Source organism: Zootoca vivipara, chromosome Z1 (assembly GCF_965207765.1).
Source record: "Zootoca vivipara chromosome Z1, rZooViv2.hap1.1, whole genome shotgun sequence".
Lineage (NCBI taxonomy): Eukaryota > Metazoa > Chordata > Lepidosauria > Squamata > Lacertidae > Zootoca > Zootoca vivipara.
Genome location: NC_142583.1, coordinates 52,988,020 through 53,009,291, shown reverse-complemented (window position 1 = coordinate 53,009,291; position 21,272 = coordinate 52,988,020). Strand labels below are relative to the sequence as shown.

The 21,272-nt window shown below is 45.0% G+C and overlaps 1 protein-coding gene across 2 annotated transcripts in view; it reads left to right on the top strand.

Annotated features, from left to right (window-relative positions):
- Positions 1 to 5,897: 5,897 nt before the first annotated feature.
- The window catches only part of ARHGEF38 (Rho guanine nucleotide exchange factor 38), a 53,540-nt gene continuing 38,165 nt past the window's right edge, over positions 5,898 to 21,272 (top strand). Inside the window, exons 1-2 of one of the 2 annotated variants that reach the window (XM_035112853.3) lie at positions 5,898 to 6,282; positions 15,665 to 15,855. In XM_035112853.3, coding sequence (XP_034968744.1) covers positions 6,081 to 6,282; positions 15,665 to 15,855 — 393 coding nt within the window. In that variant the 5' untranslated portion in view covers positions 5,898 to 6,080. The remainder of the gene's footprint in view (positions 6,283 to 15,664; positions 15,856 to 21,272) is intronic. The other variant, XM_035112854.3, reaches the window with a different exon arrangement.

Genomic DNA, 21,272 nt, shown 5'->3' with positions numbered 1-21,272 from the left:
TTTGTCAGCAGACAGCTTCCGGGTCATGTGGCCAGCATGACTAAGCCGCTTCTGGTGAACCAGAGCAGTGCACAGAACACCGTTTACCTTCCCGCTGTAGTGGTACCTATTTATCTACTTGCACTTTGACGTGCTTTCGAACTGCTAGGTGGGCAGGAGCAGGAACCGAGCAATGGGAGCTCACCCGGTCACGGGGATTCGAACCGCTGACCTTCTGATCAGCAAGCCCTAGGCTCTGTGGTTTAACCCACAGCGCCACCCGCATTTCTCTGAAAGAGTAGTAGAGTACATATTGTAATTCTCTGTGCGGACTGAAAGTGAGCTTTAAGGTTGCATGCTAGGATTTATGCCTGGGTGTTTTTATTTTGTGGCTGGCTGTTACCATGTATTTTGGATCTGGTTTAAAAACAAAAAAGTACCATTTAATTCACACAAAAACCCTATCCTAGCCCAGAAGATTGCATGTGCATATTCTTCCAGGTGCAGTTTATACAGTATTTCTGAAACATAAAGTTGCATGTATGATATTTCCTGGTTACTGACTTTGCTTCTCTGTGACCCCCTCCTCCCCCAGCATTAAATCAAATTTCAAAAATGTGTGTCCGCAAGCTCTGCTGATGAAATGCCCCATTTATTTATTGAGGTCATTTGGCTCCTCAAAACATAGAAATCTGTCCCTTTCCTGACTGCTTATTATGGAAATATGCTCACCTGTGTATATACGCAATACACTTGCCTTTTGTATATGTATAAACTAAGACTCCTTGGGTTTTTTTTTCTGAAGCAAGAAGAATGTGCCTTCCTTTTCTCTGCTATTGTGGATCCTCATTTGGATTATCTCCTCTGCAAAGTCTTATAAAGATCATTAAAGGGCATATAACTTTGTTAAACCAACATTTTGCATAAACCTTTCGGCCATAGAATGCAATCACAGTGGCTTCCAGTGATCAGGCCCCCAGTAGATTTGCATTTTAAATACATTGCTCTTTCTTTACTCAGTATGCCATAGCATCAGATTTTTGAAGGAATCCCAGGGATTGTAGAAGATGGGTTGGGGGGTGGGGGACCGAAAGAGGAAGTGGGCTACCCAAAGACAGCCAGGGAGGACTGAGCATGCTCAGTGACCATGGAATGCTGATTGACTCTGGGTAGGGGTAGGTAATGTGGTGGTGAAGATGAATGGATAAGAGCAGCTGGAATCTTGAATGCCACACTGCAAGCTTTGGAAGGTCTCACTTGTTGCTCATTGACGCAAGTTACATTCCCAGTGCATTTTCCGAGCCTATGGTTTGGCATCCTCTCCGACTACAAATTGAGCAGATGTGAGGTCCAGAGGTGGCAACACAATAACAGGCCTTCTCTGTGGTGGTTCCTGTTTGTGGAATGCTCTCCCCAGTGAGTTTACCTGGGGCCTTTATTATATATATTTTAGGCACCAGGCAAAAATGTTCCTCTTCAACCAGGCCTTGGGTTGATAGAGTCTACATCCCTTTAAATTTATCTGTGGGAAGGGGAGTGTTACTGTTTTGTTTCACTTATTTACTTGTTTTTATCCTGTATTTTATTCTGTGACACTCCCTGAGTTCTTATGATGAAGGGTGATATATCAGTCAGTCAGTCAGTCAATCAAATAAATACCCTGTGTCCTCTAAATACCTCTGAGAAGCTCACAAATAGGAACATGAGTTCAATAGCCCTCTCCTAATGTGGGAGCGCCACCACTCCCCACTTTCTCCCCCAGGATAGCCTTTGTACCCATGAATACCTGTAGTTTTATTTCAGTTTTATTATACCACCCTTCATCTGAGGTTCACTGGGCAGTTCACAACATGCAAAATGAAAACGCAAAATACATAATAAAAACATAATAAAAACAAAAACAACGCCCTCCACACACACCCCCACATAGAATGTTAATCAGCCATGGACTCATCAAATAATAATAATAATCATTTATTTGTACCCCGCCCATCCGACTGGGTTTCCCCAGTCACTCTGGGCGGCTTCCAACAAAGATTAAAATACATTAAAATGTTACAGATTAAAAACTTCCCTAAACAGGGCTGCCTTCAGATGTTTTCTAAATGTCAGGTAGTTGTTTATCTCTTTGACCTCTGATGGGAGGGCATTCCACAGGGTGGGTGCCACTACTGAGAAGGCCCTCTGCCTGGTTCCCTGTAGCTTCACTTCTCGCAGTGAGGGAACCGCCAGAAGGCCCTCGGCGCTGGACCTCAAGTGTCCAGGCAGAACGATGGGGGTGGAGACGCTCCTTCAGGTATACTGAACTGAGGCCGTTTAGGGCTTTAAAGGTCAGCACCAACACTTTTAATTGTGCTCGGAAACGTGCTGAGAAATGTTAAAGAGAAAATTTTCACCTGTCATCTAAAAATATGTTTTAATAAAGGCACCAAGAGAGCCTCCTCGGGGAGAAAATTCCACAAATGGGGAGCCACTGCAGAAAAGGCCCATTCTCATGCTGCTACCTACGGACCTCTTGTGGCATATGAAGAAGAGCCTCAGGTGACGATTGCATATGGAGAGAGGTCAGGGCCGGCTCTACATAGCCCCCCGGTGGCGCAGTGCACCACGGCGGGGGGCTGGCAAGCTGGGCGCCGGCCTGGCAAGGAGGGCGCCGCGTGGCAAAGCCGCGCGGAAACCAATTGCGCCCTGCGAGGGCGGGGTGGGCGGCGGAGCGATCTCCGCCCCTCAACACCAGGGCGCGCGATCTGCTCAAGATGGCCCTGAGAGAGGTGGTCCTTCAGGTATTGCAGTCCTGAGCCATTTAAGGCTTTGTAGGTCAAAACCAGCAATTTGAATTGGGCCCAGAAACTATTTGACCACCAGTGCAGTTGGGCTAGATTCAGTGTAGCTGATGGTTCCACTTTTGATTGGGAGCCAAGGTCAACTGTTGCCCTGCCACTTCATATTGGGGCCTATCAGAAGCACTATGCTGAGAGCCCACTGAAGTCTTGCAATGTACTGCCTGGTTAGAGGTCTTTGAGCAGCAGCTGGATGGACACCCATGAAAGATAAGGTATCAGTGGATTTCCTGCACTTACAGGGAATTGGGCAAGATGACCTTGAAGCTCTTCCAAGCTTATGGCTCTGCTGTTGTATTTTTTTTAAAGTCACATTTGCATCATAACTGAGCCTCGGTTTGCAAAATTGCAAACAAATTGCAATCATTGTTAAAATGCTTCAGATGTTATTTTCACTAGATTGCAAAGAAATGCCCTATAACCTATGAGAAGGAGTTGGCTGCAAAGGAAAAGGAACATTTGGTTTACCTAGCAGCTATCAGAGGCATGATAAAGCCACATTCACCACTGGAGATGCAGTCAAGGATTAGCAGTGTGCATAGAACAATAACTACTGATACACTTGTAATGATGTTGCCTGGGAACACAGCACCTATGTTTTCCGCTCGGAGACCAGCACCTGTTTCCCCACTTAAGAAAAAGCTGTCTTATAAAAAGGAAATTTATATGAACATTAACATTGGCAAGGCTGCAGCTAACATGAGGACAGTGTGTGCTTCCACTGGGCACGGGGAAATGCATGGTTTATGTTCTTCCTCGTACATATAAGTGCTTTTTGTTGAAGCTAGTTGCTACATATTTCATTGTATCTTAGTATGCATCTTCCATCTGAAACCTGATTAGCTAAACAGTAACGACCATTTTACTATCATTGATCAGATTACTTTTAACATCCTACCAGTAAATTCTCCATTTGCAACCACCCAAACACTCATTCTCTGCAAATGAAAGATTTAATATTCTGGGCAGGAAAATTCATGCTTTAGGCACTTTGCATATGGGCAATGTTATTAAAAGAGCGACTTCCACTCGCTCTGTGTTTGTTATTGTCAGACTTAGTTTGTCCCTGTGGTGCTTCCGTAGAGGCTTGTTATGTGAGCCAGAGAGATCCACAAGAAAGCTCTGCCTGGGATTAGATAATATAGCATGTTCCTGTTACGCATTGACTGAATAGACTGTGTTTCGATGGGCCATATGTGCTCCTCCCTGAGGTCTTCTTCCCTAAGGTCATTCTTTCAAGGAGGAAAAGGTTACTGAAGAAGAAGTACTTCTAGCAGTAGCAGTAGCAGCAGCAGCTGAAGCAACAGCTTTTGTTGTGTCAGGGTGACAAAACATAGGTGGGAAGATGACTCCCCCACCCACATTTCACTTCCCTTCCCTGCCACTTTATTCACCTTATTCTGCACCCAAGACTCCAGAACTGTCCAGGTGTGTTAGCATATCAAGAGATCAGATTCCATTTGGGCCACCAGTTGCCACCTCACAACCTTACCTACCTCACAGGTATCTGAAGAGGTTTGCCTGCACATGAAATTCCACCCAAACATTAGGAAGAACTTCCTGACAGTAAAAGCTGTTCGGCAGTGGAATTTGCTACCAAGGAGTGTGGTGGAGTCTCCTTCTTTGGAGGTCTCTAAGCCGAGGTTTGACAGGCATATGTCAAGAATGCTTTGATGGTGTTTCCTGCTTGGCAGGGGGTTGGACTGGATGGCCCTTGTAGTCTCTTCCAACTCTATGATTCTATGAAAGCTTATACCCAGAACAAACTCAGTTGGTCTCTAAGGTGCTACTGGATAATTTTTTAATTCATTTCGACTGCATCAGACCAACACGGCTACCTACCTGAATCTACCTCACAGGGTTCTTGTGCCTTAAGATCAGGCATCCTCAAACTTCGGCCCTCCAGATGTTTTGGACTACAATTCCCATCTTCCCCGACCACTGGTCCTGTTAGCTAGGGATCATGGGAGTTGTAGGCCAAAACATCTGGAGGGCCGCAGTTTGGGGATGCCTACTTAAGATCCTCATAGATCGCTCTTCCCTGCACCCCATCCTGAGAACACTTGCCTTTTGTGGTGATGCTTGGAGAGGACACTCTCTGTGGTGGCCCCCCATCTGCAGAATGCCCTCCTTTTAGCAGTGCAACTGGTGCCAGCCTTGTTACCATTTTGGAACCATGTCAAGACTTAAGGTTATCCACCCGGGCAGTTTAAGGGTTTTACTGTTTGTCCTGCTCTGCCACTGCTGTCCTCTTTGTTGTTTATTTAGAATTGTATTGTGTGGGTTTTAAAATATATGTAGATTGCACTCTGATCTACTATCTGTATAAACAGAAAGGCAGGTTTTATTTTTTTAAAAAAATAGTAATTGTGAGAATAATAGGGCAGGGTAGCCTTGTATGCTACTCTCAGCGATTTGGAGGAAGGTCAAGTTTTGGTTTAAAAAAACACACATATTTTGCTCCTTGCAGTGCACAGAACTTAAATGTTACAGTTGCTGCTTAACAGAATACAAAATGTTTTAATTGAGTGAAGGGAGTATATGTATAATTTTGTTCCAACCGTAAAATAAATAAATGCAACCTTGTAATCGTAAAAAGGCTTTGCAACTGAGCATTGGATTGAGCTATAAACAACATCGACCTCTTTCTGGGTTAGTTAATCATGCCCTGAAGCATGAGAATAGAGATGTTCTCACCTTGCCTTGCATGACAGTGACTCAGGTGTCCACTGCCCATCAGGTGTAAAGATATGCAAAGTCTCCACCTACTTCACCTAAAGGACTATGCAGAGGGTGGAGCAGCAGAATTAAAACAATGCATTTGTTTGTTTTCACATAGATGAAAAGGTGCCTTATATGTTTAAAAGAAAGAGATGTAAAAATGAGGGGAAGATATGCAAGTGAGCCTGCATGAAAGGGCCTTGCCAGATCGATCAGTCCCTGCTGCCATGCCTTGCCCTGTGCTGCAAGTCTCTCAGGTAACAGGTGTCTGGTTCCCCAGTCAGTGTAACTAAAGGATGACTTCATAGGGGTGGAGCCCTGCTAGGCTGCAGAGGTGGCAGTCAGGTGAGCCAGGTAAGAAGTGGAACTTTGAGCAAGACAGCTGATCCACTGGAGAAGCTGCTCCATTCACCCAAGCAACAAGCAGGCAAACACACCTCCTGCAAGGGAGAACCAGCTTAGCTCTTCTCTTCAATCAGGTAGGGTGGGACTCCCCACCCACCCCCCCATCTCCTTTCTTTTTCCTGGTCTGGTCTGGAAATGGACACCAAAGAGCCACTTGGGAAGGAAAGTGTGGGGGCCAGGAAAAAAAACTTGACCTTCATAAGGCACAGGCTGTACATGCTGGAGAGGAGGAAGACAGACACGGTGGTGGAGAGTCATATTTCTGGAGACCACAACAGCTCTGGGACTTTGAGGAGGAGTCAATCCGACAGGAGTGAATACAACCAGAAATTACAAGGTAATAAAAATGAGGAGAGGAAGGACTTGAGGCTGCAGTCCTGACCCTACTAACCTGGGAGCCAGCCTCATGGAATTCAGTGAATCTTTATTTCTGAGTAGACGTGGCTAGGACTGCATTGTGACCCACATTTCTGAAGTACTGGTCTAACTATTGGAAAACAATTCCATACCAGAGAAGCTTGCGTGATAGTGTTAGCTGTGACGGAAGGTGGTGAGCAGGTTAGATGTGGTGAGAGCTGGTGGAAAACATTTTTATGGAATAGATCTGATCTTATTAAGCATTTGCCAGTATTATTGTTGTTGCTGTTGTAAGAAATATGTTCTTCACTGAAGCACCATTAAACTAGGAAATACTTTGAAGGGAACCTCATTCATCTCATGTTGAGGGGAAGTGCGTGATTAAATGCAATTTTGCAGCATTATAACTGTCATACTGCTCCTGCTATAACACTTTGTAAGTAACACAAGGGGCAATTTTAATGCATTGAAGGCATGCATTGAAATATGCAGACAGGGTGAGATATTTTGTATGCAGCCTTAAATAGTAGAAAGTCACCTGGTGAACGTTTGTCTTGCGGGCAGGGGGGAGAGATGTTTTGATTTGGTTATTTTCTTGTTTGAATTCTGAACAGGTGATCTGAGACAACATACATTTTCCACCCCTGCACACCCCTGAGGCCACACATAAGTACAATGACATTTTATTTTACACATATATATTCCCTTTGGGCAGAAGGGTGTGTTTTCTCTCCTGCAAACTGCAATCCCCAATGCTATTTATTGCACAGCTGTCTCCGTGAGTTCAGCAGAAGTCCGATCTCCCAGAGTGTAGGGGGGGAAACACAGTTCCTAGGACTTGTAGCAGATTCGAAATAATGAAAATAAAGCGCCATTCTGAGCAGGGAAAATTAAAATGCAGAATCATCTGTGCACCGTTAAACCGACTTCCTAGACAACTATCCTCTAAAAGAGGGCTAGGCTATATGATAAACATGCCAGTTCTATGTAGGTTTACCTGTAAGTGTGCATAGGATTATCAGCAAAATGGTTTAAATAACTACAGTGAAATTTCTTTTCGCCTCACTGGAGGAATGCGGTCTGTAAAACTACACTGGTAATATGGAACAGGTTTGGTTATGCTGCCCTAAGGCCATGTACCCATAGGCTTTCACCCCCCCCCCCTTTCCAGGGAGAACTAGATCTCTGTGATGAACAATAGTCTGTGTTGTTCTTAGTCCCCACTCCCTTCCTCCAGCCTTTCAAAGGGTACTGAAGACACGGCATTTCCTTATATGCAAAGGCTACCTGGTAGAACACTTCGGCTGCACAAAACATTCTTCTTAACACACAAGGAAACAGCATGTGTGCATTTGCTTGGTGCGTCAAGGCTATGTTGCTCTGCTACCGTATATATACAGACCAAGACCGAGTGCCAGGAGTGTTCTGCCCACCCCACCTTCCACAATACCTATTCAGTAATTCCAGGACGTACTTTCATGTCATATGATCTAGTTCCTGGTGAGCACTAAATATGCCCCAGAGCTTACGTGCCCGTTGGACCTGGCCCAATTTGCATGGGAACTAGATTTCACAACTTTGCCTTGCCTGTTAGTGGCATTTTGTAAATTTCTCTCGTTTGATGTCGGGCACTGAATACGGTTGACCTTGCCATTGAAACATTAGACTTTACACTGCAATGCTATGGTTCTATGATTCACAGTAAGCTTGTTTTATTGTTCAAAGAGCATTGCCTATCAGGGCTGTCGTTCCATAAAAGAGAGTCCAGTCATTCATTTGATCACATGGAAAATCAAATAGCCCCATACTGTGGGTTCCCTTGATCAAGATGCTCCCAGTGGATAGTTCCTCGGGAAAGGAAGCCTCCCTTACTTTCCTCACTTCTGGCTTCAGTTGCTGGATACCAAGAGAGGACAAGGAATGTGTGGGTTTTATCGCTCCTTCTCTGTGCTCCTCTCACTGCTTGCCTACAGAGGACATGCACAGGCAACCCAGGAGGGGGAACAGCAGGGCCGAGAGACCCCATGGATTGGTCTTAGTCCCCCTATTGGGGTGTGAGCATCAGCCCAATGATGCCGACCCCCAATGCTGGACTTGGAGTCTCAAACATATAAGGGCTCCATGAATATGCATATAGGTCAAGGGATGGAGTCTGCTGCCGTATACTGCTCTGCCATGCACATTCTTTGATCACACCTTGAACACTCAACACAAGCATTGCTGGTTGTGTATTCAGCTAACAGTGCAGTCCTTTACATAGTTGGAAAGAGCATCCCATTGTGTCCAATAGTGCTTTAAATACTTGCATTTTAAAAGTAATGCAAACTAACATTTTTAAACCTGTGGCTTGATTAACCGGAGTGCCATTTTTTAGTCAATCAGACTACAATCCTACACATGCTTCCCTCTCAGTTAAGTAACTCAATAAGGGCTTGCTTTTGAGTTTCTGGAGTATATACCTGCGTAAGATTGCACTGCAAATCCAGTTAACAAGTGGGACTTTCAGCAAAATGCTGCAATGTCTTGTTCCGTGTCTGAGCCATTCCAAGGAAACGCCATTCCACCCCCTCTCTCCAACAGACACTTAGCCCTTCGTGCCCACTGAACATGCTCAGATTTGTTGCTGGGTCCTTGCCTCTTTAGATGGTACTTGTTGTGTGTGTGTGTGGCAGAAAAACTCTGAGATTCCCCTCTCCAAGTCAGCTGATATCTCCCTCTTGTTTGGGATGGGATGGGGGAAGAACCATTTTGGTGATATAAAGATTGGTACCTGCAGAATGAGCTGGCTGTTAGTATATAGGTTGCAGTTCTATTATATATGTTATAATATACTTTGTTGCCTGAGACATCTCTCCAAGACACATAGACAGAAACACACACTCATACCTGGATAAAAGTCAGATCCAGTAGAATTACCGTAAATGGAAATTTGCATGATTTTACATGAGGTCTCAAAACAAACAAACAAACAAACAAACAAACAAACAAGAACACCCCACAATGCTGGTCATTGTAATACCAACTTCTCTGCATAGGTGGCTGTAGGATTTTTCCTCCAGAAGGAAGGGGTGGACGGGCAGATAATGGGGATGGGGAAAACAGGCTAGTTTCTCACCAGAAAAATAAGACAAATAGTGCTTGTACAGGTAGGTAGCCGTGTTGGTCTGAGTCGAAGCAAAATAAAAAAATTCCTTCAGTAGCACCTTAAAGACCAACTAAGTTTATATTTTGGTATGAGCTTTCGTGTGCATGCACACTTCTTCAGATACACTAGAAACAGAAGTGTCAGACCCTATATATATACAGAGGGTGGTGGGGGTGGGTGGGAATGGGAGATGGGCTGATGGGAGTGGTAAACCTGTAGATGGGTGTTAATGGCTGCTGATGGCTGCAATTAGTCCTGGGCTGAGGTGCTAAAGAAAGCTTGATCATGCATAATGAGATAAGAATCCGATATCTCTATTCATCCCAGGTGCTTCCATGGTTTTAAGCTTGGTAATGATTTCCAATTCAGCAACTTCCCTTTCCAGTCTGTTCCTGAAATTTCTCTGTAATAAAACAGCTGCTTTGAGATCTTGTATAGAATGTCCTGGGAGATTGAAGTGTTCTCCTACTGGTTTTTCAGTCTTATGGTTCCTGATGTCAGATTTATGTCCATTTATCCTTTGGCGTAGGGTTTGGCCTGTTTGTCCAATATAGAGAGCTGAAAGGCACCGTTGGCATTTGATGGCATACACAATGTTAGAAGATGAGCAATTAAATAGTCCTGAGATGGTATGTTGGATGTTGTTGGGGCCAGTAATGATGTTGTCCGGGTGTATGTGGCAGCAAAGTTGGCATCTGGGTTTATACTGTGCTTGTACAGTATATTTTGCCTCATATCTCAGGTTCTACCAATGATAGAAACTTGCTCTGGATGCCCATGATTCTTTGTACTGCATCTCCTCCTCCATCCATGCATCTCTGAAAACTGGTATTGTTTCCTGTGAAATATTCCTTATTAAAAATTTAGAAAGTTTGCCCTCCGAGAATGTTTCTGAAATATCTTTTCAGTGGTTTACCAATGCTGCTGTTGGACACATCTCAAACTTTCCCTTTTTTCTAATTACTTTGACAAGTTAGTGTAATTTAAGTGGATAATCATCACCTTCAAGCTGGTAGTGCACTACAGAGGTTAGGGGAAAAAATTGTGTTGGGGGGGGTATATATATGCAACCCATCAAGGCAGCGACTTTCCTCCCTAAGCTAAAGTTTGTATAGGGCGGGGCCTTTTTCATCTCTCAGCCCTTATGGATGCTGATACTTTCTTACTGGTTGCCGAATTTCCTTTAACTCTGGAGGTTGTCCATGCAGGTCAGTCGCACTTTCTCTACAATGGATTTGTTTCCATTATTGATGTCCTGCTGCATGTGTACATATAGCCCTTTTCCCTCAATAGAAGCAAGTTAGAAATAGGAATACAACAGCCTATAATGTTGAGGCTATAGTTACATTTGGGAGGGGGGGCAGCAGGTAGGTAAAAGATATTTTCTATGGGCCTTTATTTCTTCCCTTTTCATATTGAACTCTTTATTAACATGACACAGCACTGTTCTTTTGGTGTTTTTTTAAAAGGTAAATTTAACTGAGGTTACAGTGACTACCATGGGCGTACCCAGCAAGGGGCAGGGGGGGCAGCTGCCCTCCCTAGAAGCAAAAAAATTTCCCCGTATTTTATGGACCATAACCCGCACTTTTTCCCTCCGAAAACTGAAGGGGAAAAGTCGCTGTGGGTTATGGAAATCGGGCTATTTCCGCCCCCTCCGTGGCTGCAGCCAGCGACAGGAACATGGGAGGGGGGAGGAGCAGCCTGAGCTGGGGGTGGGGGTGGGAGCTCCTTCCTTCCTTCCTTCCTCCCTTCCTCCCTTCCTTCCTTCCTCTTCCTTCCTTCCTTCTCTCTCTCTCTCTCTCCCACCCACCCCTTCCTTCCTTCCTCCCTCCCTCCCTCCTTCCTTCCCTCCCTCCTTCCTTCCTTCCCTCTCTCTTCCCCTCTCTTGCCCCCCCCCCCAGTTTTGATCCTGGGTGATCCCTGGTGACTACAGTGGTACCTCGGATTACAAACGCTTCAGGTTACAAAGGCTTCAGGTTAAAAACTCTGCTAACCCAGAAATAGTACCTCGGGTTAAGAACTTTGCTTCAGGATGAGAACAGAAATCGTGCTCCAGCGGCGCGGCTGCAGCAGGAGGCCCCATTAGCTAAAGTGGTGCTTCAGGTTAAGAACAGTTTCAGGTTAAGAACAGACCTCCGGAACGAATTAAGTTCTTAACCAGAGGTACCAGTGTACTGATCTTTTGCCCCCCAAAAGAGGAAGCAGAATTTCCAAACAGGCTCAGAAACAAACTGGTGGAATCATAGCATTGTTGGAAGGGAACACAAGGGCCATATAGTCCAACCCCCTGCAATGCAGGAATCTTTTTGCCCAACGTGGGGCTCGAACCCACGACCTTGAGATGAAGAGACTCATGCTCTACCGACTGAGCTGTCCCATAGTCAATAGAATTCTTCCGACACAGGTGAGAAGAGCTCCTTGGATGAAGGGCAGGATATAAATGTAATAAATAAATCCTGTGACCACTATTCTCTGGAGATGCTGCAAACCCATCCTGCCCCCAATTCCACCCCTGTAACTTTCAGAAATAACTACTGTATTGCAGAATCCATACAGGGATCCTTTCATGCATTGACTTCAGAAATTATCACACAGTGAGAAGAGAAAATGGTCATCTGAATCCATGGGGGGGGGGGAGAATCACAGTGAGGATATTATTTCATATGTGCAATTTTTCTTTCTTTCATTGAGCTCTTTCAACACTCCAGAGAGCACTCGGTTAGCAATTAAAAGACTCTATGGTCGGGGAATTGAAACCAGATATTTCCTGGAAGGGATGCCTCTTTCATATCTATTGCCCCCAAAATAATTCATTGGAAAACAAAACCCGGTGTCTGGAGCTTGGATTACCTAATCAATAATCTGTCACTGGACCTGATAGTATATCAGAGCACTCTCAAATTTGGTGGCAGTTCGTGCAAGGTCACAGAGACTATAATGTTTCCTCTGTTCAAATACTCTGGAAATCTAGATGCACACGTATTTTTAGAACTTCTTTATGCCGAGCAAAACATGCGCAGGCGCCATCTACGCTATGAATCAGTATCACACCACTTTAAATGCTTCTCCCAAAGCTTCCTGGGAAATGTAGTTTGATAAGAGTACTGAGCGTGCGTTGTTAAGAATACTACTACTGTATTCCACTCACTGAGCCAGAATTCCCAGAGTTCAGTGGGAATAACAAATCGACAGTTAAACTACTCTGAGAATTGTAGCTCTGTAAGGGGAATAGCGGTCTGCTAGCAACTCTCAGCACCCTTACCTAACATGTTACCAAGGTCAATGTGGCAGATCTGACCCACTGTGGCACTGGCAGCCACATCCCTATCTGCCACACACCTGATGGCATAATATATATATTTTTTTGGGGGGGGGAGAACAGCTTTGTGGGCCAAATTTTATCCCTGGTGGGTCATATTTGGCCTGCTGGCCTGGATGCTGAATTAAATGGGCCATTGGACTGGCACATCTTCTTATGTTCTCATGCTTACGTCCAGCACCATTGCTCCTTTGCCTTCCCAGAATTCCAAGTAGCCGTGGGGTGGGGCGAACACGGGGGTTGGCTGTGTGGCTACAAAAGACTAAATGCGGCATGGCTCCAAGGCACCAAATGGCAATCTTTCAGCTGGTATGCACATAAGCCAGTAAGCCTCAGCAAACCGGATGGTTCCATGCCTTTCCTCCCCCCCCCCCCAAAAGAAATATTCAAATAATGGCCATGTGCGCCTGTGTCTTTTTAAGTGGTATGTAGCACAGCTGGGTGCGCTTTCTGAAAGTTTGCACACTTAAAAGGGCTTATTTAAATCCTTGAATGGAAGGATCCATGCAGTGGAAAGACTGGAATATCCACACTCCTGGCGGCAGACCCTCCCTCAGCCTGTCCCTACACTGCCCCCAACACACCTTTTGCAAGCTGATGCACAGAGAGTTGCTGCAGAGTTTAGAGCAGCACAGCTTGCCAAGGGCTTTGCAAACACACACACACACATTCTCCTGCCACTCTCTCACTCAGAGAATCTCTGTCTAACACACACACACACCCTATTACACCTGTGGAGGTAAGTGCAGAGATTTACCTTGCATGACTTGGGAAATGGTTTTGCTTTTTACTATTGCTATTAGTATTCTAATTTTTCCAAGATACTTTTTTTTCTTTGCAAAGGACACAGGTAGCTTATTTGGCAATGTCATCCCCTGGGGAGAGCCTTGCAGGCATGTAACCCGACACCACCAAGGACAAGCAAACCACCGAGCTGCTATTGTATTGCGTAATGGCAAGGAGCCAAAAAGCAAGGCTTCCCTTCCCCCACATCCACCCTGCTGTGGATGCAAATGTCTAATTGAGAGAGGTGGGTGCCTGGCGCTTGGAAGATGTGCTTTGGGGTACATTACTCCAACTTCCATGCCATTACTATCAAATCAAGAGTAGGATGCGCAGGCTCTTGACTTGGAACGTAGAAGCCCTCGACTGAGGTAGTTAAGAAAACGAATCACATTATCTGTAAAACACAGGGGATCGAAAGGAAGGATGGTCTCTTATACGGGACAAAAAATGACTGCTGATTGGTGTGTTCTCATGGTTCTGAGTTTTACAAAGGTGTTTTAAAGAGTTATTGTTGTATACATGTTTATATTTTGTTGTGGATTGCCCTGGGCTGCCTAGGGAAGAAGGATGATCTAGAAATGTGACAAATGCGTACATAAACAAATTAATAAGTAAGAAATACTTAGTGCCTGAATCTGTCAAACGGATTCTATGTTACCTCTGAAGTTCTTTTATCCATAGAAGGTGGATCAAATTCTAAGGGTTTTTCAACACCGCCCTCAAAAGTTAGTAATATTATAAAACAATGCAATCAGACAGAGATCTGATTTCCAAAGCCAGACTAACTCCCCTTTCAGTGTCAATGGCAGCACCCTGCATCCAAAGAAGGGGGAACCAGTTTAGTTTCATCTTTTTAATTCGTGCAGTATAACTTTGGGAACATTATTTGTGAAAGCAGTCCTTGTGTCATTTATTTCTGTGGTGCAAAAAACAAACAAGACAGGTCCCTGCTCCAGGAAGCTTGCAATCTAAACTCAGATTGTGAAGGAAGGGAAGAAGCAGGGAGATGAAAATGTGCAAATGAAGTTAGACCTGCTTAGGATTCATTTCATTTGGAGGGCGAATCATAGAATTGTAGAGTTGGGATGGATCGCGAGGACCATCCAGTTTCTAGTTCAACCTTCTGTGATGTTGTTTTAAATACTTTTTGTTGTGCTGGCAGGGCAGAGAGCCTGAACCAGTCTCCTCATGTGCTGCTGGACCTCCTTAAAAATCCAAACAAACTGTGGCCGTCCCCTTCTCTAGTCCTGCCCTATTTGGGGGGGTTACATTGGTCGCCACCAATGGGAATGCAGTAGTGGTAGCCGATTCATAGCCTACGTCAGAGGTCAGCAACCTTTTTCAGCCGTGGGCCGGTCCACCGTCCCTCAGACCACGTGGTGGGCCGGACTATATTTTGGAGGGGAATGAACAAATTCCTATGCCCCACAAATAACCCAGAGATGCATTTTAAATAAAAGGACACATTCTACTCATGTAAAAACATGCTGATTCCTGGACTGTCTGCGGCCCGGATTTAGAAGGCGATTGGGGTGCATCCGGCCCACGGGCCTTAGGTTGCCTACCCCTGGCCTACGCAATTGGCAGACCCAACTGGGGTGTGCACAGAGATGCTGGCACAGCCAGGTGGAAGGAAATCACTGCATCCTAATGCCCTCCCATCAGCTCAAATCAAAGGTTAGGATTGTTCTATAATGCAGCATATATGAGCTGATAGCAAACTCAGAGTTGTCCTAATGGGTTTTTCTGCTGTTCTGTGTGGTTGTGTGTGGTTTTTCTTCAGAAAACAAAACTCTATAGAAAAGGTGGGTATCCTTCCTACCACTCTCATATATATCAAAATGATGTGAGTGGCTGCATTTGAAAGGCAGGGCAAGCCATGGTTTACTGTGTTGGAAACAGGCCGATGTGATCCTCAGGCTCTTATGCTTCGTCGTGCTTCACTTTGGCACAGCTGTGAGAAGTTCATAAGCTTTTGCTTATGACAAACTACAACTGAACTTCACCTTGGTTTGTTTGAAAGTAGCAAAAGTTGCTAGCCCTTACTGATGTTTTTTAAAAATTGTTTTTTTAAAAAAAAACCACAGAGGCAATGTTTGTTTCTTACAGAAAAAATGGCACCGCAAGCAGGATCCTTGGGGCCAGTTGGCTCACCCCTGGAAAGCGAAGAACAGCTGAACAGGCGTCTGATGGCTAGAAGGCACAAGATAATTACAGAAATGGTCCAGACCGAAAAAGACTATCTCAATGATCTGGAACTGTGCATCAGAATAGTGGTCGAACCCTTGAGAGGAAGGCAGGTAAGGAAGTCCTGGGTTATCACAGCTGTGTTTTGGCAGGGACAGGTTTCTGATAAAGATATTGATTCAGTATTACTCTGCTCAACAACAATAAGGAATGGCGACTGAATCCACATTAAGAATTTCCTTTGCTTTTGTCCATGTTCCTCTGACCTATTTGTATTTTTTATTTTATGTTACCAGAAATATGCTTAATACAAGGCTTTTGGGACAGTGCAATGGTAATTTAATTATATAAATGTGTTTATTGGTTGATTGTTGTTTTAACTGTTTGCTATCTAGGTATTGAATTTTGCAATTTTATTCCCCAGGGCTTTTTGTGAAGGGTGGGTAACAAATATGTTAACAAATTTATTCATCATCTAGCGCAGGGGTGGCCAACTCCCAAGAGACGGCGATCTACTCACAGAGTTAAAAACTAGCAGTGATCTACCCCCTTTTTTGAGGTTCAGGTCAAGGTTGTTGAACTTTTTCTATGAAGGAAAGCCCTGTTTTTTGGGGTTCAGGTCGAAGTTGTTGAGCTTTTTAGGGAGGAGGAAAGCCCTGTTTTGGGGGGATTCAGGCTTTTTTTAGGGGAGCTAAAGTTGTTGAGCTGCTTTGGGGGAGCCAGTGATCTAACAGTGATCTACCACAGATGTCCAGTGATCTACCGGTAGATCACGATCTACCTGTTGGATGTGCCTGATCTAGCGCACTCCAAGAGAGATGAACCAAGAGAGAAATCTCACCCTACTGTCATAAGGCGCTTATGGTGTGGGACTCCAGCTCCCATCAGCCCCAGCCAGCACAGTTAATCGTCAGGGATGATGGGAGTTGTAGTCCAGCAACATTTAGGGGACCACAGGTTCTCCACCTCTGGGTCAGGACATGGTGGACATGTCCCCCCATTGTTTGTTTGTTTTTGCTATGGGGGGGGGGGTCCACCATTGTGGGTGGAGAGCTCTTGCCAGTGATGCTTCTGTGTGCTCTAGCCAGTGCTGGCCTCTGAAATGGAGCATGTCACCTGTGAGCCTCCTAAATGCATTCCCCTGAGAGGGACCTGAATCCGAGTTGGTGCAGCTAATCCTCCCATCACCCTTCTTTCAAAGGGAGACATTTGTAAAAGATCTGCTGGGCTGAAATGTTTGGTGAATCTGCTGTCTTCTGATCTGCCAGGCTTCAGATGCGTTGGTAGATCTGCCATATGATAGGCACATCCTACCGGAACTACCTGACATCCTACCTTAGGATTGCTCTATCCTTTTCTGGATTAGACACCTTCTGAGTTTTGGGATGCTTTCTTCTCTTGGCTATGAGCAGCCAAGGCACAGTCAAGTTTGAATAGATGGTGGACAGGTGAGTTAGGGGTGGTGGTATCTAGAAAGGGGTTGTCATTCACTGTCCGGAGTGAAAACCACAGTATGTGCTCAAAGGTAGTGTCGCAGACTTGTCTGAGTCCATTGCTGAGCAAGCATGGGGTTAGGAGCCTCTGAGGAACACTTGCCTGAGAGCAGAATCCACATACAAAGCCTGACAGTCTAGAGATCAGGCATCCAGATGATCACAGAGCCAAGGGTCGAGATGGAGAACGAGGTAGGGCTGGGAACCACAGGCGTTGTTTCCGGCATCTGACTGCTGCTGAGAACTAATAAGCTCTGTTTAATAAGTGGGTTCTTATCAGTGCCTTTTCCTCTGTGAAGGCTCATCAGCTGCAGGTGGACTCGCTCCGACTTCATCCCCTTCGGGCTGCTGTACAATAGGCGAAGCTGACTCCTGGCTCATGACAGAGAAGTAGGAAAGCAGAGGTGGGAGGCCATTTTCAGCCAAAGGAAAGCATTCCCTTCCAGGCCCCCATGGGCCATAAGCAAAAGGAGAAGGAGAAGAACATGTACATTATATGGTTGTACAGTAGGCTAGTTAGTTTCTACATACACACTGACAGACCCCTTTCTGCCCTCAGTCCAAGCAAGCAAGGGGCATGACCCAGAGTCCAAGGAACACGTCCAGGCAAGAGTGCCAGGCAGGAGCACTCAAGGAGAGTGAGAAGCAGGACTCATGAAGGGCTGAGGAGAGGATGTGGTGTGGAAAGAGTCCTGATTTCCCACCTCGGGGCTTGAAGTGGAGGCCAAGGCCAAGGAAGACCTAAACTAGACCCTATCCCAGGCCCAGTCTACAAACATTTGTAGGTCAGAGGTGGGAGGAGCCAATGCACTATCACAGGTGGAGCTGTTATGCTTTCCCCACGTCTCTGCAGTCTTGAGCAGATCACCGAAAGCCCACCAACCACCAAGTTCCTTCTTCAATCCCTGGCTGGTCCTACCAGTTTTGCGGACAATGCGATCCTTCAGCAACATTCTTTCTAAAGCACTGCACCGTTCAGATAAAGTCACCACGGCTCTGTGGACAGTAACTGTGGGAAAATACTTTGCCGAGAAGCAGAACAAGTCCCGAGGGACTGTGGTTTAGACAGCGAAGCTAATGGAAGTGCTTACTGCAATTATATCTCTCCATGCAGATTTTACTCCGCCGTTCTGTTGTTCAGCAGGAGCTTCAAAGCTGTCTAGCTGCCATTTAGACGGCAACATGCTGTTGTTTTCCCAGAGCTATCAAGGCAAAACCCTGTTGGGAATCCCAGCATGCTCTGCGGGCAGGAGCTTTTTCACCTGCAGGAGTGATGGACAAATTGCAACTTGTCAATGATCTGCACCACAATTGCACTCTTTGGAAGCCGGCCTTCCAAAGCTTTCATGCTGCCTACCTGTGCCACCTCTCTTAACGCATTTACTTAATTTTTCTAAAATAAAAATCCCATAAGCAAAAAACTTTTAATGTATAATAGATTGTTGTCTTTTAATGTCTGTTGGAAGCTGCCCAGAGTGGCTGGGGAAACCCAGCCAGATGGGCAGGGAATAAATTATTATTATTATTATTATTATTATTATTATTATTATTATTATTAATCATAGCCCACCTTGAAGCCTTGGCACAGAGCATCTACAACTGTGTCACATTACAAGAATACCTCTTCCCTGACACAACTTTTTTTGGGTAGTGTCGGTCCAGTATAACTTTGAAACATATTTTTGCTGATCAGAGAAAGCTCTATTTAAAATGCCGACACCTAACCTGCTGAATTTTCATTCTGTTTCTGGGTCAGTGCAGAAGTAACATGTTGGCCCTTAACTAAAATAAAGAGATCTTGTGTACCCAACAGAACACATAAAAGAAAGTCGTTCTCCCTGCCATAGGAGACAGTGACGGTCACCAAGTCGGATGGCTATAAAATAATCATAACATTGTAATTTACATCCCAATGGGAGTAAGACCCATTGAATTCAGTGGTATTTACTTCTGAATTAACATCCTACGCACTGCACGGGATTGTGCTGTTAGAGGGACTAAGGCCAAACCTACAATTTGACAGTTGTACCCTCTCTTCATTTCTTCTTTAATAAAGTAGCTACCAACTTATTCTTCTCAGGACAAATCTCAGGAAATCTGTTACTCTTGAATGATGAACAGAATTTAGTTGAGACTGCTTTGAAGTTTCTTATGCACTGAAAATGTTACTGGGCTCTGTAATCAAACATTACTCCCACTGGCAATTACTGTGGTGTATGATTGTTCCCATTACTACAACGTGCAATTTGATTCTTTAGGGCTGTATTCTGGAAGCGGCTGGGTAAATACACAGTTCTGTTACTAATGAATACTAATGGGCAGGCATGTTTGAAGGTGCTCACCTATCTGCCAAAATCAACACTATTGTTAGTGTCATGCATTGCTCCTTGCTGTGTGTTCTACGATTTTGGCAGGCTGAGTCATTCTCCCTTCATCTTATAAGGCAAAAACAGATGTGGGCAAAGAAGAGCTGGGTTGCTGTTTTCGAACGATTCCAAAGGAACTGTTTTTATTGGGCAGCATCTGAGAGTGTAAGAGAAGCATGCTGGATCAGGCCTGGTCTTACAGGGGCCGACCAGATGCCTGTGAGAAACCCACAAGCAGGATTTCAGCACAATGCACACTCCATGCTCCTGTGGTTTCTAGCAACTGGTATTAAGAAGTGTTGCTGCCTCCGAGGCAGAGCATGGCCATCATGGATAGCAGCCATCTCTTCCTCCATGAATTTGTCCAGACCTCTTTTAAAGCCATCTAGGTTGGCAGCCATCACTGCCTCATGTGGGAGCAAATTCCACAGTTTAACATGTGGGATGGAACACTGAGGCAGACAAGTCACAACAGTTCCTAGAGTGTCCACTAAGAAGAACTCACTCACCTGGAGGGACACCTGACTAAGTTCAGTTCCTGTTCCTCCAGATATGCAGATGAGATGGATTAGCTGGCAGACAAAAGCCCCTAGCCAGCAGCCACTCTCTCTCTTAGCCTTTTCTCCTTCAACGGGAACACATCTCCAGAGAACTAATCTCGAGTTAGGATGGTTCTCCCTCTTGGCCTGCTGCCAAGAGAGAGACCAGATGGAGCCTCACTTTACTAAGTAGTCTCCAGATGTATATATTTGTAACTTTTCTACGTAAGCCTGCCTTTCTGAGATTATGCTGTTAACTCAGGATGTCATGTGAGTAAACTCTATCTTATTTTAAAACTATTGTGTCGTGTATATCTTTTAAGAGGGGCAAAGGGGATTTGCCAGGAAGTATAATATTATTATGGTGCTGGAGGAGACTCTTGAGAGTCCCATGGACTGCAAGAAGATCAAACCTATCCATTCTGAAGGAAATCAGCCCTGAGTGCTCACTGGAAGGACAGATCGTGAAGCTGAGGCTCCAATACTTTGGCCACCTCATGAGAAGAGAAGAATCCTTGGAAAAGACCTTGATGTTGGGAAAGATGGAGGGCACAAGGAGAAGGGGACGACAGAGGACGAGATGGTTGGACAGTGTTCTCGAAGCTACGAACATGAGTTTGACCAAACTGCGGGAGGCAGTGGAAGACAGGAGTGCCTGGTGTGCTATGGTCCATGGGGTCATGAAGAGTCGGACACGACTAAACGACTAAACAACAACAACATAATATTAAAGTATAATATTAAAGTATAATATTGTTGCAGAGGTTCTAACAAACCTAATGCTCACGCTTTGCTGCACACAAAAGGGGAATGTCACTCTGCTGATATTGGAAGCTTGCTAACACAAGCTTGGATATATCCTAATCCACATCCCTAACATTCCCACATAACATGTGTCATGTGCAGAAGGGCTTTCTGTTACCTGTCCTGAATATTCCAACACCTGCTAGATTTGTACCTATTTAGGTTCAGCTTCATTAGATTTCTGATTTAACTTACAGCAGGGCCAGCAAAGTGGGATGCTCTCCAGATGTTACAGCTCCCATCATCCCTGACCATTGACCAGGCTGCTGAGGCTGATGGGACTTTGAGTCTGACAACAACTGGAGGGCACCATGTTGGCAATCTCTTG